This window comes from Diceros bicornis, chromosome 8, assembly GCF_020826845.1.
Source record: "Diceros bicornis minor isolate mBicDic1 chromosome 8, mDicBic1.mat.cur, whole genome shotgun sequence".
Lineage (NCBI taxonomy): Eukaryota > Metazoa > Chordata > Mammalia > Perissodactyla > Rhinocerotidae > Diceros > Diceros bicornis.
Window position 1 is genome coordinate 58,488,983 of NC_080747.1, and position 27,422 is coordinate 58,516,404.

Consider the following 27,422-nt stretch of genomic DNA (forward strand, 5'->3'; position numbering starts at 1 on the left):
AAATTCCTAACACGGTGGTTCCAATACAAGTAAAACATTGCAAGCCCAATCTGTCACTAACACGTTCACCCAGAGACTCATGGATATCCCAAGAGCCTTCTTGTAAGGCAGCTGTTTTGAATTAGCAACATGGCCTCACTCACAAAGTTATAACACGTACTTAGCTTCATGCAATTGAAATGTAAATGCATTCAAGGTAAAAAAAAAAAAAAGGTTGAAAGCGATGTTAGTAAATGCACAAAATAGGGGAACAATGAAATTTAAAACTAAAGAAAAGTAGTTAGATTTTTTAAAAAGTGAATTACCTTCTGGAGGAGAGGTGCTCGAGGAGAGGGAGACACTTAACAGCCACTGCAGAGTAGCAGTGACAACTATACTTCTAAATGGTATAGGAAACATCTACATCAGAAAATCTTAGAATCATAAAATGAATGAAAGGTAGTAATAATAACAAATAGCTTGTGATATTCGAGTTAGTATAACGTACATATGATCACCTTAAATTAGTAAATTCATTTGTACTCAGTGAAGTTTTAAAATCAGTACAGTGCTGAGAAAGTATAATGGACAAAATTCCTGTTCTCAATGTCAATATTACAATATAAAATGAGGGAATAAAAGGATCCTTTTTTATTTTATTTATTTATTTATTTATTTGTGAGGAAGATCAGCCCTGAGCTAACATCCATGCCAATCCTCCTCTTTTTGCTGAGGAAGACTGGCCCTGGGCTAACATCCGTGACCACCTTCCTCTACTTTATATGGGACACTGCCACAGCATGGCTCTACAAGTGGTGCATTGGTGCACGCCCGGGATCCAAACCCCAGGCCACCGCAGTGGAGCACGCCCACTCAACCACTGCTCCACCAGGCGGCCCAAAAAGGATCCTTTTTTAAAAAATCAAATTTACAATTCACCAAAAGAAAAGTATTATTTAACAAAAGTCACTATTATGCCAGGCTAATTAGATAACAGGGTGCTCTAGTAAAAACCAAAATCAGTTATGGAATGTTCTGAGTCAGCACACATTTGTGAAACTGTCACAGGGTATACATAAATTATTATGGGTGGAAATAATCAAATATAAGGGAATAATATTTATACGCAGCAGAAAGTTTTCTTTCAATGTGGCAAATTTTAGGTGTATGTATTATGCAAAGCATTGGATATCACTTATTATTTTGCTTTTCAAGGTTTAAAAAAGTTGCTTCCTGTATATTATCCACTTTTAAAATGTACTTAATAATTTGGCTGCTTTTCATCTTGCCAGGCTTTATTAATAATAAGATGCAATATTTTTATATTCTGAGACCTATAGTGTATGATAAGAGTTGAAGAAATAATCAGCACCACAAGATTAAATATTCAGAGACCTGGTTTCTGGTCCCAACTACGCCACTGATAAACTGAGTGACCTTAGTCGGTCACTTAACCTCTCTGAGCCTCTGTTTTCTCATTGGCAAATTATAATTGGAGTTGCTCTGCCCGCTTCACAGGATTGTTGCTAAAATGAAGCAAAATGCCACACAACTGCCCCCAGCAAAACACAAAGCACTTTGGCACCCTTCCACCTCTCCCTGCAAAAAGTTTTAAAGATTTGTGAATGTATTTTCATAATCTACCTGAAAAGAGCAAAAAAAAAAAAAAAAAACTGCCCCCGTCTTAGTTTTCACTGAAAGGGACTTCAAGACTCTTGCACTTGAAATTTGTTTAATCTCAATTGAATGAAAGATGTAGTTTAAATTATCAAAAAAACTATGGGAAAAATCATTTGACTAATTTTTTCAAAAATACTGTCTAAATGTTACACAAAAGCTCTCTCCAGCAGATGGCAGTATGCACATTTTAGAGGGGACAGGCTGCTTAATACACCTGAATGTCCTTACATACCAGTGGGTATGTCTGCCTTTTCCTATATTTACACATAAATAAAATAACTTCCTTAAAATTAAATAAGAATTTAAAAATATTCTAACCTGAGGAAAACATACTCTTAAAAGCAAAGAAAAATATTGAAGACATTTTTATTTAGAGTGTTTTTCAGTGTCACCTGATTAAAACATTATATAAAGAAACTCCCATGATCTGGCTATAAATTAATCACAAATTTTAACAATCAATAAATGAGATACAGAAAGAACTACAATTATATCATACTGAATGAACTATTTGAATCTGTCAAGACGAACCAAAGTAATATTTGTTAAGAAAGCATTTTTACAACTCTTAGCAACAAGATAAGCAACTTTTTCCGAAGTAACAGCGACATCAACAACAAACAAAAACAACATCTAATATTACATAGAGCTTTCCAGGCTCCAGACACTGTTCTAAATACTTTACTTTTATTAATTCAAGTAATCCTTGCAACAACTTTAGAGATATTATCATCTCCATTTACAGCTAAAGAAATTGAGGCCCAGAGAAGTTACATTGCCCAAGATCACACAGTTGGTAGACAGAGTAAAGGATGAACACTTAGGCAGTCTGACTCCAGGGCCAGTGGTTTTCACCATATTGCTACACCTCCACAGACCGGCAGAGCACGGCACTGCCACTACGCACAACAGATCTGGTTTTAGAATAATCAATAGTGATTTGCTACCTCTGAGTTTAAAAAACTGGTGTGGAAGCGTAGTGAGAAAGAGAACTTAAAAATTTCACTTCCTTTTCATAATCTTTCTTCACGTAAATTTTAAGGAAATGAGGAATTGGACTCTGAATTCACTACAAATAAGAATTTCTTGATGATCAATATAATGGTATTCTAAAAAAATATTGGGAAAAAAATAAAGAGCAGCTTTCCAGCAGATCACTGGAAAAACTGAATAAGAAAAGATGAGGCTGAAATATAACCAGTGTTTTGGGTTGTAAGAAAAGAATTAAGCATAAACATTCTAAGAAGTCACGTATTTGACACTACATAATGCAAATCAAAGTTAGTCTATACAAAACTGAATATTCTTTCACCATGTGAGCCAATCTATTGGAGCATGGGTAGATTTTCTGTGAGGTGTTCAGGGTTGCACCCAGAGTCTTTATTAAATTACCTGAGAGAAGGGGTAAACAGAACATTAACTCAATTTTCAGATGACCTTAAAATGGAAGGGGTTGCCAATGATGCGAGGGGGGAAAAATAGGTAAAATCAAATCAAGTATTCCTTTCCTTGAAAGGAAAATTCCTTCCAGGTTTGTTCCCGGACAGGACAATTTCTCCCAGGACATTTCCCTGGCAGGACAATCTGACCTGCTTTGTCTGACTAGCTGATGAACAGCTTTGTCTGGCTTCAACAAAGCAACACTCATTTTTCTCTCAGATGAGTGGACTAGGTCTTGGGAGGCAGTATAGCTTAGTGGTTAAGAGCCTGGGCTCTGCAGCTAGACTGCTTGAGTTTGATCTAAGACATGTGACCTTGGGCATGCTACTCCTCTCTGTACCTCAGTTTTCTCATCTGTAAAGTGGGATAATGACAGTACTGTCCTTATAGGATTGTTGAGAGGAATAAATGAGCTCATAAATGTACAGTGCCTAATGGTGCCTGGCCTTTGCAAATATAAAAACAAAAATGGTTAGCCATCATTTGTACTATTATCCATATGGAAGCAAATAAATGGTACGTGTATATGATTTTTTTATAAAAAGAATTTTGGTTAACTGAAGGGAAACAAGTAATGACAAGATAGCCTAAGCAATTCTGAATTCTAAAAGAATTCTAAAAGAATTCTGAAATGGACTGGGAAAAAAATTACTCTATCCATCACTATCTCTTGTAGACCTAAAAGTTCCAAACACTTACCTACTTGGATTCTCAGCCCCAGACTCTATATTCCTTTTACTCAGAATAGGTACTTGTCTCCCACCTGCCAACTCTCTTCCCTCACCTCCAATCTCAGACTAATAATAACTACTTTTTGTGAATACTCTTGTCAAATAGTTACTGAACAGTTGCCATGTGCCCAATGGTCCCAGGGGCGGGGAACTGAATAGAAAATGAGTTTGAGTCTCTGTTGTTATAATGAACATATTCTAATAGGTAAAATAGGCTACAAGCATGGGAGAATAAATAAATACAAAATACATGCAGACAAGGTCATTTCAGATGGGAATAGGCACTTGGAAGAAAATAAATCTGAGTGAGGAGATGGAGGATAAGAGGGAGAGGAAGAAGGTGCTTGAGACTGGGTCATCAGAGCAGGGAGCCCCTGGACAAGAAAGATGCGGTCCTGCTCTTATCTGGGGAATGAGCAACCCAGGCAAAGAGAAGAGCAGGTGCCAAGGCTCAACCTACATTCTCCTGGAAGCTCAGAACCCTACAAAGGAGAGGTCCTTGTCACTACTTTAGAAACAGACTGAGATCCAGAGAAGTTATATGAGTTTTTCCCGAAATGATTAGCACAGATAAAACTCAAATTAAGTCCATGAGATGCCAACGCCTGTTCTCTTTTCACAATACCTTGCCTGTCTTTTTCTTTCTGTCTTGGTAGCAGTGCTAAGTCTCTATCTTCTTCTAAGGCTCTTTCCCACTTCCTTAGAGACATTTGATACAAAAATCAACTCCATTTCCTGTATTCAATCTCTCCCCTTCTTGGAGTTCTTTTTCTTCTTTTACTAAAATTCTCAATTTTCCTTCATCATGAAAAAATAACCCATCTACAATATTTTGCAGCATTTAGTACTGTTTATCACTATGTTCTTCAATGACACTATTCTGACTCTTTAGCAATATTAGCTCCTTTTTCTCTGCCTAGCTCACAAAGGTCAGTGTGTCTCTTAAGTTTTATTTTCCATCCTCTTCTCGTCTCACATACTTTCCCTGTGATATTTCATCTACCGCTGTTTCTTTAACCAATACCTATAGGTTGATGATTTCCTAATGTTTATGTATCTAACACTGATTCACCGTTCTTACGCTCCAGAGTGATCAGTTCAACTCTAGAAACAGATCTGTCTATTTGCAAGTATACCTATACACCTCCAAGTTTACTCATCTTCTTCCTGAAAGCTGTTCTTCTCTTCTGAATATTCTACCACAGTTAGAGACTAAATCATCCTTCAAGTATTACCAAGTCCTTTGGACATCTCTCAAACTTATCCCTTCCTGTCCACCTCCACATCCAGCAGCTCAGTATGCATCCTACCCAGTCGGAATGCTGCAATCACCTCTTAAAACTTTTGCACTTGGGTAATTTGGGTCCATTTCAGTACTTCTCCAGAAGGGCAGATTATAAGGGTCAGATAGTTGTTTTCAATAAGCATGAGTCTGTCCTTTTATGTTAATTAGGCTTTTACCTCCTTTAAGCATCAAATGGTCTGTGGGTGAACCAAGATTAGGCAATTTGACTACAAAGTATTACAACCTCTTCTGGCCTTTGGATCAGTGGAAGCATACCAAAAGCTCAGGTAGAATTGATCCCCTTTCTCCAAGAATGAGAAAGCTAAAAAGCTTTTCTGTGTTTTAGGACCCTGGGGAAAATAAACTCTGGGAAAAAAGATTTTTACTGATTTTTCAGTAAAAATCAAGGAGACCTCTGAGGTAGCAATACTGTGTGGATGTTGTGTTATGTTAATTCAACCTGTGAACTGGGGACTCTCTTCTAGAATGACAGGTCTAGGATATTCCAGGGAAGGTGCACAAGTTTATATAAGTGGTGGCTGAATTGACTTGTGCTTACTCCAATCTGTCTCTGTGACCTGGTATGTTCAATCCACATTGCGGAGATTGACAGTTTGCTGAGGCAGGGAGGTGTCCTGTAGTTTGTCCCCTAATTCTGGCACTTAGATACAATGTGTCCATGTTCACAACACAGTGTCTAACAGAGTCTCTTCTTCCAAATCTTTCTAATGTACCCGGAATTCTCTTTCTAAAACACAGGTTGATCGAGTTACTAATCTTCTTTAAAACCCTTTATGACTCTTCATTAGCAAGGTGGAACCCAAACTTCTTAAGACGGCACATATGTTTTTCTAAAGGTGGCCCCAGCTTCTCTATCCAGTCTCATCTTCTGCCGTTTCCCCTAAATACTCCTCAATTTTACCCACAGAGAAACCTCCAGTGGCTCCAAAGACACCACGAGCTACGACTTTTGGTATCTTTCTGCTCCCCATCTTCCAAGACCCATCTTCTCTTTTTCTAGCAGGGAAATACCAATTTATTCTTTAAAGTCCAACTCAAATGACATATCCTCTATTAAGACTTCATCTGCCACTAGCATTATTTGCCAAAACATATCCCCTCTTTTCAACTAATGTTTACATAGTACTTTGTAGCTTTTGAAGAAACTATCACAGTTTGCTATTAGCATTATTTGTTGATTTGTTTATTTCACCTGCTAGAATTAATTCCTTGTGGACAGGAGTTAAATTTTATTAATTTTTGCCTCCCTAAAATCTAATAGGACTTGGCCTATGGGAGGGTATGTATGCTAGGTGAATAAATGCCTAGAATATTGATGTGAATTTGCATGTAAGAAATAGATTAAAGATAATGACCCAAGATAGAAAACTGCTACATGATTTGCTTAGGTTGCCTGAAGAAGTATACTCCCCAGATAAATCTGCCTTGCACTTATATTCAGCATTTTTAGGAACATTAGTTAAGAAGTCAAAAGCAGCGTAGAGCTTTAATCATCAAGTAACCAGTAACCACACATATTGGCTAACCCTTGAATAAGTCCATTAATGCTTTGTTAGGACCAGAGTACTTTCGTGGAGTATATTTTCTTTCAAAAATATTAGGTAGGGAAGCCTGCCACGTCCAGATAACACATCTGTGCAGTTATTAGTTCATTGTCCATCATAAGAAGCCAACTTCAGTATACAAAAGAATTAATGAATTCTCTCAATTATTAATGATTACTTGGAATTACAAGATTGTTTTTCATACTAGGAGGCACCCTTTTAGATGAATTGTTTTCTTTTTACTTGGTAAATCCTGAGATTAAGGCATAGACTCAATTTTCTGCAAGGCACTGAAAATTTTGGCACGGTAGACCCAGATCACTTCATAGATCTTAGCAAAAGACAAGGATACCGGCCACAGACAGCAAAGTGTTGATGACGTGGAACATATGGCACATTGAAAGAAAACAACCCACCCTCTTAACCTGCTCCATCACCCTCTTAGAGAGAATCTTAAACTAGACTGCTAGCTGATTTGATTCAACCAGGGAAGTAACTGAATTTTCATTTCAATGACTGAATGGTGTTCTAAGAAGACCAGAAACAGGTAAAGGAAAGACATTAGAATTTTATTTGGCAATGGATATACAAAATGCCTCCATTTTGTAACAAGAGTCAGTAAAGCTTAGGGAGGAAGAGCACTGGGCTGTGAAGGCAGAGAGATCTATCTGAGTTCAAGTCCTGGCCGTTCCACCTATTAGCTGTGTGACTCTAGAAAAGTTGCCTAACTTCTCTAAATCTCAATCTCCTCATTTATAAAGTGGGACTAAAAATGAATATATTTCAGGGTTGAGGAATATTATATAATTCATGTAAAGTATTTAGCAAAGAACCAGGCACAAGGCAAAAGCTAAATGTTAGTTGGTATAGTATAAGCCTTCATCCTTAACAACATTAAATCATTCTTTTGAACATAGACCTGCAATTAGATGATTTCAAAGACTTTAAAGTTTCATAACTAACCTTGATTCCACACAATCTGTTTTTTTTTTTTATAGACCACTCCATCTACATAAATGGTACCATCATTCAGCAGTGGTCAAGATAGAAAAGTTTGATCACAGTGGATTCCTCCCTTTCCCTTTTTTCCCTCAGCACCGTCCCCCCATCTGATCCACTGGCAAATTCTATTGATTCTACCATAAATACTCTCTTGTTATTGCAATCACCCTTGTCCAATAAACCATCATCCCTTGCCTAGACATCTACAATTGGTTTCCAATTGGTCTGTCTTCATTGTTCCTAAACTTCTCCAATCTATTCTTCGCAACACAGAAAGAAGCCTTCAATGTCTTTCCATTAATTCACTTAAAATTGAATTCAAACTCCTTCTTTGACCTGAAAGGTGCTTGCCACCTTCTCCAAGCCACACCTGACTCCTTGCATGCTAGACTCAAGCCACAATGGCTTTCTTTTAGTAACTAAAACACATGACCTTGTACAATGACTGGCTCTTTCTTTTACTTTAAGTCTCAATTTTATCATCACTTCTTGGGAGAAGGCTTTCTTGACCAGTATATCTATGTATAATCCCTATCACCCATTTGCCCTGTTATTCCCCTTGCCAAGCAAATTTTTGGTTTCCTGCATAGCTCTTACCATAACCTATGATGCGTTTATTTGATTTGTCCACCAGTCTGTAATCTCAGTATGGACAGGAAATAAGTCTATAGTATTTACCACTATATACTTGATAGACAGCATTAAAATATTTGTTACAAGACTGAATCAATTAAAATTTTATTGCATGTGTACTATGTGGCAGACATTTTTTTTTTCTTTGTGAGGAAGATTAGCCCTGAGCTAACATCTGCTGCCAATCCTCCTCTTTTTGCTGAGGAAGATTGGCCCTGGGCTAACATTCGTGCCCACCTTCCTCTACTTTATATGGGACGCTGCCACAGCATGGTTTGACAAGTGGTGCGTTGGTCCGCGCTAGGGATCCAAATCTGCGAACCCCAGGCCACCACAGCAGAGCGCACGCACTTAACCGCTATGCTACCAGGCCGGCCTCAGCAGACACTGTTTTTGATATTGTAAATATGAAGCTTAATAAAATATATAAACTGCACTCAAGAAACAAACAACTTATTAGAGAACTGCTGCCAAGGAATCACAAATTTTATACTCAAGAGGGAGTAATTTGTGAAAGGTTCACAGGAGCTGATAGTCGATCCTGATCTTGATAAATGAAATATTACCAGAAAAGACAGAAATGAGGAGGCAGAGGGAGGAAGGAACAATGGGAAAGAGGTTATTTATGGAGCCAATGTATCATATTTCTTCTGACCAACAACAGACTTTCTAACCAAAATAGTAAAAAATATGTGTGCTGTTATTTCCTCAACTATAAAGTGAAGGGATTACATTAATATGCTTCTTATTGTCCTTCCAAATGGAAAATCCTATGATTATTGGTCTTTCTTTTATATCGTAAGCATCTTGAGGGCAAGGATCACTGTACTGATGGTTCAATAAATGTTTAACAAATAAATTGATTTACTTTTACACAAATAATATTAGTCTGATATTTTGCCTAGTAGTACTAATATGTGTGGATTTCAAACTCTGATCCCAATTTATTAACGATTGTGAAAACCAACACAGGATCTACTTTATGGATTGGTAGACTAGGAAGCAAGTTAGGTGGGTTTATTTTAGTCAATCTTAGAATATTAATACTTCCTTAACTTTTCCTTTCTCCTATCAAAAATAGAGATATTAAACAGAAAAGCATTGGAAGAGACAAAGAAAGGATAATAAGATAATGATGCCTTCAAACATCATAACCAAAATGTATAAAACTGAATATGCAACAACAAAAAAAGTGCCAATGATTCTGAGTCAAGATGAATGCTGGTAAATACTAGTTAGGTGTTGTAGAGACTGAGAGAAATTCTAGGATTAGAGTAGATAGAACACATATCTTTTATGTCCCTTTAATTGTTTCACTTAGTAATTTGGTAAAAATTGAACCAGTTCCAATAAAAAAAGGCAAGATCCTAAAGCACACGCTTGTACTTCTTTCAGATCAAACTAACATTTAGAAGAGTTGTTTTCATTTCGTCACCTTGACCAAACTCTGCTTCCTGCCCTTAACCTGACAAGAACTTCTCTATATCCTCCCAATGTCTTAAATATAATAAATACCCATCTATTGTTGGCTCAATGACTGTTTTTTAAAACAGAATAAAAGAAGAAAAACCCTCTCTGGGGAGTTGTATAATTGCTGTCTATTTTCATTTTCTTATTTTGCATTAATTTCTTTCATGCAACCTACATAGAGCCAAATTCAGATATATATATATACTGAGCATCTGTTTGGAGCTTTGAATGTTCAACTATCTTCTCTGCCCGGAATTCCTTAGCATCCATCTCCAAAGATCTAACTTCTAACTAACACTCAAGGCCAAATTCAAGCATACTTCTTTCTCATATCCTTCCTCATTCTCCTACTTCAGGGACATCTCTAATACTCTTCCCCCACAGCACTCAATCTATACTCCCTTTCAGTCAATTAGCATTTTCTAGATTGCATTACACATATTTATTCATAACCTAATTTTTGCTAGTAAAGTGCATCTCCAAGAGGGAAAAACATCTCTATCATAAAAGAAGGTTTCTGGCTTGAATAACTGGGTGCATAAAGAGCCATTTACTGAGAAAAGGAAGGATAGATAGGCAAGACTAAATTTATTTGCTGTAAACTCGGAAGGAATCTGAAAAAAGAACTATCTCAAACAAAAATGCAATTTTTAATAAAACCTCATCAAAACTGTACACTTAAAATGTATATTTTATTGTTTGTAAGTTACACTTTAATAAAACTTGATGTTGAAGAGTAATGGTTTATAATTTTCAATATTAATTTTATTTACCATTAAGTCATATTTTCATTGCCTATTTTCTAATGTTGTGGTTAGCAAAAATACATAAATCACTCTCTCTACGTATCACTCTGCATAACTGAAGTCTTCAAAAAAGATCATTTTATATTCTAATCTTTAAAGGTTAAAAACACAATAAATGAAACAAGGGAAAGCATTGAATCAGGGCTTCTTTTAATGCATTTATTTTTATTTTTAACTTCATTTTGAAATAATTTTAGACTGACAAAAAAGAGTGCAAATATAGTACAAAGAATTTCCTTCACCCACCTTCTCTAAATGTTAACATTTTTCATGACCAGAGTATACAATACAAAACTAGAAAATTAATATTAATATGATACTATTAACTAAAGACCTGATTAAAATGTTGTCAATTGTCCCACTAATATCCTTTTATTGGTCCATAAGCCAATCCATTGCATTCAGTTGTCATATCTTCTTAGTCTCCTTTAATCTGGGACAGTTCTTCAATTTCTCTTTTTCTTTCAAGACCTTGATACTGTTGAAGAGCACTGGCCAGTTATTTTGTAGAATGCCCCTCAGTGGGTTATTCTTATGGCATCTCATAATTAAATTCAGGTTATGCATTTTTAGCAATAAGATCACAGAAGTGTAGCACTGTATCAGGAGGCACAGGATGTTAATATGACGTATTAGGGGTAAGATTAACTTTGACCCCATGGTTAAGGTGCTGTCTGCTAGGTTTCTCCAATGTAAAGTTATAAATTTTCCCTTTGTGGTTAATAAGTCCTTTGTGGGGAGATATTTTGAGACTATGTACATATCCTGTTTTTCATTACACTCTCCACTAATTTTGTCACTCATTGACAATACTGGTCTGCAACAACTATTGCTGTAGTATTTTCCAGTTAGCAATTTTCTACTTCTGTCATTCCTGCTACATTTATTGACTGGAATTCTAGTATAAGGAAGAATTGTCTCCCATTTACTTACATAGTCAATTATTTATTTATATCAGTATGAACTCAAGTATTTCTTTTATTGTATAAATTATAATCCATTACTATCTTTTTTTTTGCTGATATTACCTCAGATTTGGCTATTAGGAGCTATTTTAAGTGGGCTCCACATCAGACTTCTTAACTTGAATGAGTTTCAAGTGGGTTTGAATTTCTGAATGGTATGTGCTATTTTGTACATGAATACATTTTTCATGGTTTTCCTCAAATTCATAAATAAATTCATGACTCTAAAAAGATTAAAACCATTGTTCTTATCTACTATACATACATTTTGACTCCTAAATATTATTTTGACCAATTAGAGTTTTCAGATTTGAGTTGATAATTACGGACCAGGTCAGAAAATTTTAAAAAGAATAAAGGTCAGCAGTATAGTCCTCATTCCTGCAAGTTACTACGATGCTGCAAATTAGTTCCGTTATGGCTTACTTTTTTTGAGCAGCCAATCCAAAGCATTAATGAGTACGTACATCTTCAGTTCACATCATAAAGTCTCCTTCAGATATATTTTTGAAAATTGTGTACTAATGACTATTAACATGATTTTAAAGTGGAATTAAAATGGGGATCAGAGACAAAACCAGTCTAGCCCCGTATTAACTAGGCACTTGACACTAGATAAGTAATCCAACACTAGTCCTTAATCTCCCTGGCTACAAAAAGGAGAATGTTAGAGAGGACCACTTCTATTGTCCCTCCTTAAATCCTAAGGTGTGATTCTATATTAGGACAAATAAATGGTAATTTTACCTGAATGACCTCTGGCAAAGAGAGTAAATGGCTGAAAAGACAAATATCTTAGAAAACAAGACTTCTATTGTAATAAATCACACTAAACCGGCTTGTTGAGAAGGAGCTTCATGAATCCACTTGCCTTATAGGACATCAGACTTCAAAGAAAATTTCAGGTGATGGAATCATCTTTTGAAATTCTACTTTCTTTTGTGTTTGATCATTAAGTGACCTTCTACCTTGCCTTTTATCATTTCCTCCTTTTACCTTCAGCATATTGCCAGGAACCATTCTTTTCTATCATATGTCCTGAGAGAATAAGACCTTGTTGTACCTATTCTTTTCATTTCATTGGTCCTCTCAGCAAGGCCCATATTTTCCCCTGCAGCGGCTTAGACAGACGCCAAAGAAAAGAAACAGTTGTAACAGTACTCAAGTCCCTGAGGTAGTAATTAACAAGTCAAAAGACTTAAAAAGACAAAACAAAACAAAACTATATTAGATCAAGAAAGAGTTGTCACCTGCCTAGCACGCTCAGAGCTCAGTCAGCAGAGCTTCCTGGTAGCTCACAGGATACCAAATTTCTGCCAACAGGATTTGAATATCAAGATACAAAGAAAAACTATTGGGGAAAGTTCCAGGATAGTCCAACTACCTACATTTTTCACTTTAAGAAATTTCATTTCTATTTCTTTATTTTCAAAAATTTCCCCTCATTCTCTGCTCTCAGTTCTTGTCCTTTATTGTTCTAATAGTGATTTTTAACTAGGGGTGTTCAGTGAAATTACCCATTATGCTTAAAAAACAGTAAGTCAGGCCTGTGTCCCACACTCCTGATTCAGTAGCTCTTTCTAGACTCAGAACCTTTGCAGTTTACGATCCGTCAGACTGGGTCACTCTTTTCTCAGTTCTTTGCCTGGCTCTCTTCCTGAGAGAATTTCTATATCTCTGCCCACGTAATATCTCAGAGATGCTCTTCCTGAACTCCTATCCAAAACAGGCCCTCCTCTCTCCTTGACAATATGCCTTTACTCTTATCTATTTTACTTCTTGGCAGTTATCACTTCCTAAAATTACATATTTATTTCTTCTTTTGACTATTACCTGTCTCTTCTCCAAGAGGACAGAGAATTTTTTATTGTGTTCATTGGGATATTCCCTATGCCTAAAATAGGCCTTGCCCATGTAGGCAATGGATCAAGATTTGTAGGATGAGATATGCCCCATAGCTGAGAACCACTTTCCCAGCAAGTCATCCATGTTACAAAATAGTAAAATTACACATTTCTTACTTTAACAAAACATGATACATTAAAAAAAGAAATAACAGGCCCCAAATGGACTCATTTGCCCCAACGACAGCAAACCAAGACTTTATTGTAGTTTCAACCTATCCCCAGAAACGTGACCTTTAAACAGTCAATCTGGAATTTCCTGATTAGCACTAGTGAGGTCACTTGCATGATAAGACCCCTGCCCTTCTCTTCATCCAAAAGAAGATGACCTGGCCTGAAACAATCCTTTCTTTTCTTCTGTTAATAACTTCCTTGCCCCACCCTCTTTCTGCCTATAAAAACCTTCCATTTTCTACAACTCCTTGTAGTATCTCTCTGCTTACTAGATGAGATGCTGCCCAATTCATGAATCACTTAATAAAGCCAATTAGATCTTCAAATTTACTTGGCTGAATTCTTATTTATTAACAGATTTGAGATCCCAACAAAGGCTTAACATATATCACATATCTCTTCTTTGAAACATAAAAAGCTTGTCAAGAATCTAAGAAGGGGCAATAGTCATGCTGTTTTAGAATACATTCATATCTGTTTATTTCTTCTTTATAGATGAGGCTTGGAGAAATTTCAAGATCTATAAAAAAGAAAGGGTTAAAAATGAAAGGAGATGGAAGGCAACTGATTTATTCTCTCCTTCAATGACACATGAAGGAGCCAGGGAGATGGGTAGATGGTGTCCCTCCCCTCTTAGGGAGGCCCATCAAAGTCATCTAGAGGCTTGTTCAAACTTGTTCACTTGACCCTTGGACTCCCAGAGAAAAGTGCTAACTTAGTGAGCTGCCTTTCTTGTGTCCCAACTCCCAGAGTCACATGGCAAATCACCTACAGAACTTTACCACATTCATATGCACAGTCAACACTATCATTAGGTAATATGGCCCTAAAATAGATTAAATGTATTTGTGTCAGAAAGGGGCCATTAGCATGGCTAATTTAAAACAGCAGATAAGCCAAAACTATTTATCATTACTCTTGACATATAATATATTGTGTTTAAGTGTTTGTCTTGATTACACTTAAACTATGATTAATGAGTTTAAATTAAATATAACTCGAATTTTCTAAACAAGTTTCTCCTCCCAATAACTGTAACTGCAGGCCCTCCAGGACCAGTTCAACTGACCCCATCTTTTATCAACAGAGTGATTAAGAACTGCCTTTCAGAAAATCTACAATCACGTAGCCAGGGCATGAACAAAAGAAGAAATCATGACCGCAGAACCAAAGATCTTCCTTCCCACAGACCCCAAGGGCTGGGACACGATGGGAGCATGAAAGTTGCACTCTTATCAGAAGTGAGGGGTCCCTCATTCAGGAACATTTGGTGTTGAAATTCCTTCCCCACCTCATCAAAAGTGTTTAGAACCCTATCATAAAAGTTTAAAACCTCATCATAAATGTTTAAAACATTACCATAAATGCTTGAAGCCCACCAATCAAAACCTGTCCCACCAGCATTTCTGTGTGCCATCCTGTTCTCCCTAACTTTTTAAATTTCACCCCAAATCCCGAATCAGGGAGACAGATCTGAGGGCACACATCCCCTGTTCTCCTTGTAGATCCATCTCACAGAATAAAGCTGATCTCTTTTCCCAAAGGCTGATGCCATAATTGATTGGCTTGTTTATGGGCATCAGGCAAGTGAGCCAATTTTCTGCAGTAGTATCTTCTTCTTCTTCTTCTCCTTCTCCCCTCCCCTCCTCCTTCTCCTTCTTCTTCTTTTCTTTGTTAAAGCAGCAGTAATAATTTATTCTCTCTCATAGTTTCTGTGGTTTGGGAATTTGGGAGCAACTTGGCTGGGTGGTTCTAGCTTGGTGTTTCTCATGCAGTTGAAATTAGATGTCACTTATTCAACTAAAGGCTTGACTGGGGAAGAAAGACACAAGGAGTCCACTTCTAAGGTGGCTTACTTACACAGCTGGCAAGGTGATGCTGGCTGTTAGTTGGGGACCTCAATTTTTCTTCACATGAGCCTCTCCACAGGGTTTCTTGAGTGTTCTCACAGCATGGCAGCTGCTTTCCTCCTTCAGCCCTAAATTCTGGGGTAGAGTTTTTTTCTCCTACCCTTCCCCCAGATGCAACTGGTCTTTGTCTGTACCCTGGAGGCAACGGGCTTTGCTGCCCCTCCCCCAGCAGCGTAGGGCTTTTGTTTTGTAGGAGAAAATGGTCCAAGGAAGACAGCAGAGCTTTCTGCCTGCCCCTAATCCCAGTTATTCTGGACAATGAAACCAGTTCAGAGAGGTCTGTACCCCTTTCTCTCCTGATTTTGCTCCAGGCTCACCAATGGCAGAAGGCAACAGGGTTCATGAGACTGAGGGTGGGATCAGGCTCCATCCCAGTCTCTAGATATCACCCTGAGCAAATCCTTTGGTGTCTTCTGCTCTGAGATTCTTGGAAAATCAAGTGGCTTGAGCTCGGGATGGGAGGCCAGGCTCCTTGTTTAGATCTCCCACAGATTTGCTGTTTTATTTTGGGAAAGCCCTCTGCCTGTGTCTGATTCATGGTAGATACTTGGAAACACGTATCTGCCTTCACATCACATTATCAGCCCCATTTCCCTTTCTAGTTAGCTGACTTGGGAGAAAGAGCATATTGTGGGAAGAGCTTTGAGTTCTTTGAGAGCAAATGTAAACTGCCCATCTGCTTAGCACTTTCTCAGGTGCAGGCATGTTGTGTTCACAGTCTCCTTCCCTCTTTAGCACTCTCATGTGAGCACAAGATGGCCATCCCCATTTAAACTGGCGAGGAAAGGGAGGTGCTGAGGAGTTGCTCTTGGTATAAGGCCTCTCACCTTGTAGGCACTGCAGGCAGGTTTGAACCCAAGGTTGTCTTGCCTTTCCACTATAGGCTGCTGCCTCCTTCATGTTTACCAGTTTTTTATAAATGATACAACTAAGGAACAGCCAAATGGAAAAGACACGTAGGGCAACGTACGTGGGGGGTGGTGTGTGGAGCATCCATGCTCTTTCTGGGTGCACCACTCTCCCAGCACACTGATGTGTTCACCAACTGGGAAGCTCCACCCTGTCGTCTTTTAATGATTACCATCACCACATTATCATTATTTGAGACTGTTTTTACAAACTTCAAATAATTTTAAAAACTTACTTCCATTTTATCAACATTTTAAAGCCTCTGTTTCCTCTAGAAAAATGATAATAATAATTCCCATCTTGAAATATACTTGAAAAAATACACAATACCCAATAAATGTTAAATTACTTTTTAAACACTGCTTTCATTATATCATTGAGCTGATGAAAAGCCTTCATTTGTCATCTATGTCCTTTGTTTCGAGTCCAAATTTTCTGCCTCCCAAGATTATTCATAATCTTCCTCTACATTGTTTATACTCATTTGTTCATTTATCCATTCTTTCATTAAACAGACGTTTGACATTTAATAATTTAAGAACCCTTTTCAAGATAAGAAAGTAGGAAATAAATACAAGCCTTCCTTTAAAAAGGAGTCCAGTTTAAATTAAAGGAACAACCATGAAGCAATTTACATGGACTTAAAAGTACTCCAATAGTTCAGAAACTTTGTAGTGAATGTCATCTGGGTTTGGGTATGGAAACTAAATTAAATACCAGGTAAACTACAGGAAGAACATATTTGCTGACTACTCAACTAAAGCAAAGGTGTCAGATGAGATTAAAGGAAACCATCTCTTTTCTCTACCATAGAAACATGTTTCTCCCCAAATCAGTGCAAGGAAATTTGCTGTCAATTTTCTCCTACAGTTTCTGTCTGAACCTATCTGACATGCAAAGAAAGACTCTATGTCTGTGTAGGGCTCGAATTTGGTGAGCCATGATTTTACGTAACTGCGGGGAGTCATAAAGCACGGCGTACATAGAAGATGATTATTTGAACATTGTTAAGAGAAAAACTCAATTTTCTTGGCCCCTAATCCCTATGAAGCAGTTTCATTAGAATATCATTATTGGTTTTTTGCTTGCCTCCAACTCTTATCTAATTGATAATTCTGAGACAAGCTAATATTAAAGCACACTCATCTCAGAGTTTTGGATCTAACAGTCTAAACAGGGCAATAGGGCGGGGGGTGGGGCGGGGGGGAGGCGAGGAAGGGATTCAGTCTGCTGTCTGCCATGCTTATAGCTGTCTGCCTGCCCCTATAGGGGAAACTTGAAATTTTCCAGCTGGAAAGGGATGGTGGTTGTGAATAAGATTGTCTAATTTAGAACAAGGTTCTAAACCTCAGCACTACTGACATTTTGGGATGATAATTCATAATTCTTTGTTGTGTGGGGCTGTCCTTGTGTTGTAGGATATTTAGAAGCATACCTGGCCTCTCCCACTCGTGGCAGTCACACCCCCTCCCAGTTGTGACTCCCAAAAATGTCTCCAAATATTGCCCAACATCCCCAGGAGGCAGGAGCTGGGACAAACTGCCCTCAATTGAGAATCACTAATTTAGAATAAGGAAAATTTCCATGGCTACACACTTAAGTCATGTGCAATTCAGCTCATCAATAGTAGAACTATTTATTCTCCATCTGTCTGATCACTGTGTCTGTCTTTCAGTTGGTTATGACCTGGGGAAGGGAAGGGGAGGAGTGTTATTATTGTCTCCCCCAAAGCCCTACCTACATTAATTACTTCAGATGCAATGAACTTAATAAGTTTTAAAAATGATTTTCTCTTCTACAGGTCCACTCTCTGATACTCTATTAACTTTAGAATAATCCCTGGTATTTGAGACAGAGGCTCAGCCTATTATCTAAACTTTTTAATAGAATTAAAAACAAAACAATTCTTTTGACTGTTATTTAACCTAAAATGTAGCACTTTACTTATTCTTAGACATCCTTCAAACTAGATTTACTGTCTAGTCAATATGCTATAACCATTTCTACTTTCTTGTCTGTATATTCTACGTAGAAATAATTTATATTTGCATGTGCCCTTCAAAATACAAAAGCAAACAAACAAAGCAAAATAAATAAACAACAGCAGAAAAACAAATCCCTAAAGACCTAGCTTAACTCCCAGCTTCCTGATGAATTACAGCATTAATGAACATCTTGTTGAGCCTTTGAATTTTATAAACACAGAAACTAAATCCCAGGAAGGGACATGATTTGTCCAAGGTCACAGAGCCAACCAGTAACAGAGCTAGAACTAAGGCATCTGCCTCCTAAGTCCTGATTTAAAACTCTCATCACTTCACAACTTGGATGATTGTTGTCATAATCCTCTTCTCTAAGTCTTAACAGCATTTATAATATAGTGCCTACAGTATGTCTTAATAATAGCATGCCTTTTATCGCTCAGCTTTTTAATTTTCTCACATTTATTTTTTTCTCCTGGACTAAATTAGAAGTTCAGTAAGGACAAGGACCATCTCAAATCTCTGCTGCATTACTCCAAGAGCTTTCTAGACTTCTGAGCACCTAAGAAGTCTATATCAATTGACTGACTCCATCGTGGTAGAAGAAAGCAGCCCACGGACACAACGAATGATGAAAGTGGGAATAGCATCTCCACAGGAATTTCTAAGTTTTAGGTAATTTTGGAAGTAAATTTCATGTGGAAAACTAAGACATGATTATATACTTATGCATGTTTACATAGCACTATACAATGCACATGACTGGTATTTACTCATTTAATCCTCTCAACATCCCTAGTAAGGTAAGTCTAATTATTTTTCTCATTATACAGATGGAGAGACTGAAGCAGGCACAGAGAGACTAAGCAGCATGTGCAAAGTTACACAACTAGCAAGTCATACAAAAAGCATATCAATAGTTAAAGGCATTCATATAATTCACAATGATGATCCTCTATACACATGTATTGTCAAGGCCAGTAATTTGTCTTCTGCACAATGTTTGGTCTTCACAATAGAAGCTAGTGTCAATGAACAAATAAAAATGTGTTTGAATTTCTATACTCATTTTCCACTTCACAGAGACATGGTATATGTATACTTTTATAAATTGACATCACAACAAACAAAACATATTTAATACATAGGCTTAAATATTATTATAAATAAGATCATGATTAATAAAATTAATAATTTTTCTTCTCCAATATAATTGTGTGAAATCTAACCTTAAGCATGGAAAAAAGAAGGTAAGCAACATAAATGCCCAATGAAATTAAATTAAAAATCAAAAGAGAGAGAGAATAGGCTCAGGTAATGAATTTTCTAGATCAATATAATATGTATTTTATAATTCTGTGAGGTAAAATATATAAAATAGAGTGCATTACTATGTCAATTCTTTTAGAAGTAGGTGCTTTGTATATTATTTCTCCTTAATTGCTCTCTGCCAATTCACAAGGGAAAAAAGAATACCAGTTTGAGGATGTTGTCCAAATTTCTTCTGGATATGATTAAGGCTCATAAAGGAGAAATAAAGGACAAATTTAAAGAGCACTTTATGATTGCAGTGCAGCCCTGTGCCAAGAGTTGACTGTGCTTTGTACATACATTACCATCAATCATATAATGTTGAAAAATATCACTCATTCAAAAGCTCTAACAACAAGCATCCATACAGAGTTATCAGGCCAAAGTCATTCTTTGTCATCTTGGGACACAAAACGATGCTGGAAAGAACTATTTCATCCTTCATGGTCCACATCAAGGAAGGTGGACAATGTTCTGAGAGTTCTGATTAAACTCAGAACAAAATGAAAATGATAATTCATGTTATAGTTTCATCCCATTATGACTTTTTAAATTTATGCTTTCCCCCCTTTATGACAATGGAAAACTAGTTGACCACCCAAAAGAATATTTTGCTTCCTGCTTCCTTTATTTCTGCTTTCTTCTATGTTAAATATGCAGGTCAGTATTTGACTTCAACGCAATTATGTATACATTTGCCATGTGGGCCGCAGTCATGGAAGTCCTCACATAGGTTTCCAAAAGACACTAACAAAGCAGGAGAAGTGAATTAAAAGATCAAAAGCTGCAAAAAGGAGTCACTACTCACAATGTTCATCAGGGTGAGGAGGTAGTTTTGGACGTGCTCTTTGCCATGGAAACGGACCACAGAGTCATCCACTCCCAGCAGCACCTCGATGTTGTAATCATTTTCTCCCGCGTGTCTGCGGCGCCTCATTGTTTCATTCAGCTGCTGATCAACGTTGCTGTAAACAGTACCTAGATCATCAAGGCCTTCCAGATCCGACCCTATCAAGAAACAAAAGGAACTCAGGCATTTCAGATTCCCCAGTGGGCCTTCTAATAACTTCTCACAAAAAAGAATCTTCTAGAGGGGCTACCATTATAATCCATGATCACTGAGATGCTGCTTTTCAGTTTATTTCTTAAGTAATGTGCACATGCATATAATCAGACAGACCTCCTATAAATTCAACACAGAACAGCAACACTGAGGGTCAAATAATATCATTGTACAGAAAGCAGTGCCACCATGCCAGGCTGAATGCTCCGTGAGGATAAGAGTAGTTTAGTCCTCCTCTGGTTGTATCCCCAATGCAGGGAAAAAACAGTGGGGGAACAGAACACATGCTGACTAAGTAGTTATTAAATTAATTGAGATTATAAATTAAAAATCCTGTGTTGATAAGTTTACAGTGGTTAACTTAAGTTACTATAACCATGGAGTATAGAATTTGTATCACATAAATTAAAATCGCTCCTTTTTTCCAGTAGCCTTAACTTAAAAATCAAGTTACAGCACATCAACACAACAGCATCTAGAGGTACAATTATTAGTCACCATACATTACTTTATTTCTTATGAGTATGGTTTTCTAGTGAATGCTGCTGGGAAGAAGTGGATACACAAGGTCTCCACATTGGTACTGGCCACTGTCTGGACAGTGGGTCATTTCAGTTGCTATATATCTGAATCTGTGAGATACCCAAGTAAGAAGTCAGTCATAAAATTACCCATATTTAAAGAAAAATAAAAGGGTAAACAATTTTTTATTTTATGTACTGAAGGAATTTAATTTTTTTACTTTCCAACTGGGCATTTCATACACACACACACATACAGATATACATATACATATATACACACAGAGAGACATACATACATATATCCATATACATCCATATCCATATCTACCTATCTACGTATATGGAGAGAAAGAGTGAGAGAGGCATTCTCAGGTTCCAATTATCTAGATTATCTGCCTTCAGATTACGTACTATATTTTTAGTGAAGAAAATATTTCGGTGAATCGAAAAAAATAAAATCTACCTTTTGGATACTAAAATAAAAGATATTATTCAAAACTGCTGGTATAATGCTGAAAGTATATTCATTTCCATTTCAAATATACAAAACCTGGAAAGAATTTCATTTTACTAACTGCCTTGATGTCTAAAACAACCACATACCTAAAAACAAGTTTGACAGAACCAATTCTGACTCATGCTTTATATGAAGGTTTATTTAATGCTGTACTGGGGCCCATAAGCCATTTCAATCAGTGTCTGACATTAATGAATGTCATTTTCCTCTCCACCTTTGTGGTTTTAGTAAAGCTGGGGGTGTGGGAGGAAGGGTGTCTCTTGGCCAGGAAGATTGATGACCAAGCCCTAGCCACACAGGATTAGAAGTAATAGAAGGACAGATCCCCCTCACACCCTTTCCACTTTTAAAAAATATATAGACACACCAGCACGCACCCTCCCCTACAAGTATGGGCATAAGCTCTGATTACGACCACTCAGGTTTGAAAGCCATACTGTAATTCACTTTGACCCAAGCCCAACTGCTAGATCATTAGCTGGGAATTTTCTCCTCATCAGGAAATCACATTGGCTCCACAATACATAAATAACTCTCACCACTATCCACATCAAACAGAGAGCTTTCCTCAAAAGTTGTTTTTAAGAGCTGTAAACCACATTGAGGGCAAGAGACTACACCTGCAAACAGCTTTACTATTCACCCTCAAGTCTTTTCACACACTTGAGAATGTGAAAGGTTGTGATAGCATACAAATAGGAAATTCATACATGAGCTCCCAGTTCTAAAAATGGCTTTCTGGCAGAACTGTCAGTGACAGTGTCCAATGGAAATATACTAACAAGGTCATCATATCATTAAGTCTGATGCAGGAATGAAGAAGGCTGAATACTTATTTCAGAAAGACAGTTCATTCTGCTCTAACACACCTTTGGTTTGGCCTTTGCATTCCTCCTTAAATAGGTGGTTTTTTGGAAAAAGAAGAGAATCTCTTTTTTTCATTGCATGAGGAACCCGGGAAGGAAGAAAGAAGCCTTTTTCTTTCAACCATTGCCTTTATTCAGTCAAGAATACTTGTGTCGCTTACGTCCCCCTGTGTTGTACGATGTTCTTTTCTATGATTTCTAAAGTGGACTACGTCAAACATTTCAAAGAAAGACAGCAGAATAACTTCTGGCCCTTTTTATCTATACACATCACTATTAATTACAGACATTTCTGAGGTGATGAAATATCTTCATTTATAATGAATTTTTCCCAGTGTGCCTACAACGGTCAAGCACTTAGTCACGCGGGCTACTGTAATCAGACATAATTGGCTTCAAGTCCTGGCAGTGTGATTTTACTTAAGATGTCTAACCTCTCAGAGCCCCATCAGTCAAAGGGGATAATAATACCTGCTTTGCAGAGTTGCTGTAATATGATTAATGATAGTAAAAACGCTGTGCACAGTGCTTAGATATAAGTGCTCAACAAATGGTATTTACTGCTACTACTACGATGATGGTGGTGATGATTTCTCATTAAGAGAAGCCTTCATTTTTTTAAGGTTCTCTACATTTTATTTTATATCTCGCAAATCAAACAGCTATAATTATTTTAAAATAGAGATGAGAAAAAAAATCTGGAAGGTCTTGCAATAGGTAGAGTGTGCTACCGTTCCTCATGCTTCATACCAGAAAAGTCACGCTCAGAGTACTTTTCAAGCTTCTCAGAAATATCAAAGGATCAAAGGCAATACCTCTTAGTACTTAGAGTAAGTTTTCTTTTTTCAAACTTCTTGGAAAATTTAAAACTTTTTGAAACTTATCTTAGGAGTTACTGATAAGAACTAATTAGTATTTAAGAAACATTTTGATTGTATCATTTTTTGAACCCCCTTGCTTCCCAATTGCTGTATAGGAGCTTTCAGAAAAGAATACTTTTACTCTAAAGCCCATTTTCACTGAAATGAAATATTTTGGGGCATATAGGTGACCAATCAAGTCACAATAAATCTAGTTATTTTTAGCATTAAATATTAGGATTGTTAGTGTTAAATCAGAATTTTGAACTTACCGAACAGATAAAGTACAATATAACTTGTTTTGCTGATTATGAACACTTGGGCTTACGACACTTTCAGGATGGAATATGGCATGTTTTCATGACTAATCATATTTACAGGAAATCTAAGTGTAGGATCGGTGAAATCACTCCCCACCCCAGAAGAAATTCCTGTGATCTGGAAAAGTACAGGAGACAAAGGTAAAATTGGTTCTGACCAAGTTCTGAATCTGATACAAATACATTTGGAGTTGGAATGCAATCTTAAGCACACTGTGATATAGACTGTGATAGAATCATCTACCCTATACCTATTTTCTCTCTTTCCTAAGGAGCAGAATATCAATTTTATTTGAGGTGGAAATAAACCCAGCTATAAGTCATTCCTAGTCTGCCTGGTGACGAAGGACTGCATGTGACTAAAGATAAGCCACAGAGATGAGCAGAAGTATTGCTTATACCTCAGTGGCTTAAATTGGCTTGTATGGAGGGCTTCCACAAAGGCTCCTCAAAGGAAGGTGATTCATCCTGGTAGGTGCGCTCCTTTAGCCCTTCACTCAGTATTTCTTCTTGCTGCCTAGAACATGAAAATGATGTCAGGAGTTCTTTGAGGTGATGTTGAAATCAAGGCATGTGCTGAGTATGGTAGGGTAGCTATGAAGAAGAGATCTGACCCCACAATGGCTGTGGAGCTGGCATTCCAGCCCCAGATTTCCCAGCACCAGATGTTGCTACACATGAGGGATAACATTTCCATCATGTTTAGGCCATATTTGGGTTTTCTTTTATATGTCACTGAATCTAGTCCTAATAGATATGACACTGACAATATTTCATTTTGTTGTCTAGTTCCCTGTACACTCCTACTCCCTTTGGGAATTAAAACTAATATTCATGTCCATAGGTGAATGATAAAGTAAGACTCACTTTACCAAAAAGTCCCACTGCAGCTTTCTTTGTAGTGCGTCTACTGCAGAAAATGAGGAAGAAGCATACTACTTTGCAGTAACAACAAATACGGAATGAGTCCATATGTAGAAATTTGGCATTCTTCATGAACAGAATACTATTGCAAAAATGAAGTGAATGAAATGCCACAAAATGGATTTTCCAATAGTACGTGGAGATCCTAAGATCAGAGCTAAAAATAGGCATAAAATCCAACAAATGTCATCTGTTAACCTCAGAAGCAGAAAGGAGTTAAATAATTTTGTTGACCTGTTTGTATCATCTGCTAGTGACTTTTCCATTGAAACCTTTTTTAAAAATTTCTGTTGTTATAATTCCTAAAAAGATACAGTAACAGCATCTCCATATATATGGGGGCTCCATTCTACCAAGATATAAAATGTTTCCGTGAAAAGCAGCTGAATCCTTCACCAACTAGGAAATTCCATAATGATAGTTCAAAGAACTATATTCAGGCCAATTTATGATGTCAATTCTGAAGTTTCATTAAGTAACTGTTGCTTTTTTTTTTTTAAAAAAAGCATTACCATTGAATGAATATTACTTTTCGTGATTTCTTTTCTCCAAAAGCTCTAATTCTAAAATACACATTTGCTTTTGTTTTCACTGACTACTTTAAGGGATAGCATGTAGCTTTTTTTTTTAATGGAAAACTTACCTTCTAAGTGAAAAAAGTAATGTTTTCATGCTTTGAGTTTTTTTTTTTTTTTTTTTTTTTTTTTTTTTTGTGAGGAGATCAGCCCTGAGCTAACATCCGCCAATCCTCCTCTTTTTTTGCTGAGGAAGACGGCCCTGGGCTAACATCGGTGCCTATCTTCCTCCACTTTATATGGGACGCCGCCACAGCATGGCTTACCAAGCAGTGCGTCGGTGCGCGCCCGGGATCCGAACCAGCGAACCCCGGGCCGCCGCAGCGGAGCGCGCGCACTTAACCGCTTGCGCCACCGGGCCGGCCCCTTGAGTTTTTGATTATTAGGAAACAAACAAATAGAAATTCACCTCATTGTCCAATATATAGAAAATCCTGACTTTTAATAAGAATCTCTTACATGTCAGTTAGAATGTTTGTAGCTGCAAATATAGAAAACAAAGTATTTTAAGCAACCAGGAAACATATTAGTTTGCATTACAAGAGGTCCAGAGGTAGGTTGATTCTTGGGTTAATCAGTTCATCAGTAGATCATCAAGTACCCAGTTCTTTCCATCTTCCACATCCTGCCATTCCTGGTGTACAAATTTTGCCTTCAGATTAGTTTCCTTGATTATTTCAAAATGGCGGCACCAATTCCAGCATAGCCAGGTACAACAAATTGTATCTTCATGCACATCTTCCTTAGGAGTAGGCAAAAATCTTTCCTAGAAGCCGTCAGGTACATTTAACTACATGTTTCAGTGGCCAGAATTGAATCACATGCCCATGTAAAAATAAGAACAGAATCCCATGTATGTCTTAGTTCAACCAGAAATCGACTCCTATGACTGAGGCCAGCTTCCTCTGAAGAACATGTTTAGGAAAAGTGTGGGTTAGTGAATAATACTGAGGTCCTATTAAAAAAGAAGGAGGAAGGCCTTGAAATAAAAGAGGAGGGGAAATGAATATTGTACAGGCAACCCATGTTCCTGAATCTTCCTTTTCAGATCCTCCTCTTCCCGCATTCCCTAGTTAACAGTCTTACACCGGTCTCTTTTATTCTGTCTTGGTTTGCATTCACACATTTTGTGTTTAATTTCTCTTATTGTAATCTGTTTGCCTAAAGATCACTTCTGCAGTCTTTTGGCCTCGTAAAGCCTTTTGAAAGGTACAGGCCTTCATTCCCATAGTAGTGGACTCTCATCATTGTTGCCTACTCAGCCCCATTCCAACCATTTCTTAAATAAATCACTGAAATGTTTGGGTGTGAGCAAACAAACCAATGTTTGCTTCTCAGACAAAATACAGTATTCTCTGATAAATTCAAATTTTAGATAAACAACTTTTTTTTTTTTTTTTTAGTATAAGCATGTCACAAATATTGCACGGGATCTATCTAATACTAAAATCTTATTCAATGTTTATCTGAAATTCAAATTTAAATGAGAATCTTTTATTTTTATTTGCCAATCAGGTAACTCTAGTTGTGAGGGAACTATCTTTCTCCAGGCAGTCAATATAGTTACAGGGATTTATAGCCTCCTGGCCTCTCTTCCCACCCCACCCCACCCCCTACCCAGCTCTGGCAATGGGCACTGACCCAGGCATGGCCAAGCACTATATTCCATTTCCTTGACTCTAGTAATTGGTTAATGGATGGCAAATGGCCTAAATCATGCCAATGAAACTATGACCTAGTGCTGTTTTCTTTGGAGCTCCTAAGAAAGAGAAGTTCTTGCTACTAAGCTTGAAACTGGCAGAATATAACACTGAAGCTGCTTAGGGCCAGCATAGTTGTTGATCTAAGTTTAATGCAAGAAGAGGAAAATGAAGACTACTTATGAAGAGAATAGTTAATGCTCCAATGATGACTTTGAGCCTCTGAATTCAACCATTCCTGAAATCTTGGTCTTTTCAGTTTTGTGAGTTAATAAACTTATTGCCACCTCATTTTCTTTTCTTACTGCTTTTTAAAAAAGTCTTGCT

At 37.2% G+C, this 27,422-nt stretch overlaps 1 protein-coding gene across 4 annotated transcripts in view; it reads right to left on the bottom strand.

The window, feature by feature from the left end:
- ADAMTS3 (ADAM metallopeptidase with thrombospondin type 1 motif 3) overlaps window positions 1-27,422 on the bottom strand; it is a 266,272-nt gene that overhangs the window by 42,375 nt on the left and 196,475 nt on the right. For all 4 annotated transcript variants that reach the window (XM_058547247.1, XM_058547245.1, XM_058547244.1 and 1 more), the window contains one exon: window positions 20,555-20,754. In XM_058547247.1, the coding sequence (XP_058403230.1) occupies window positions 20,555-20,754 (200 nt within the window). The remainder of the gene's footprint in view (window positions 1-20,554; window positions 20,755-27,422) is intronic.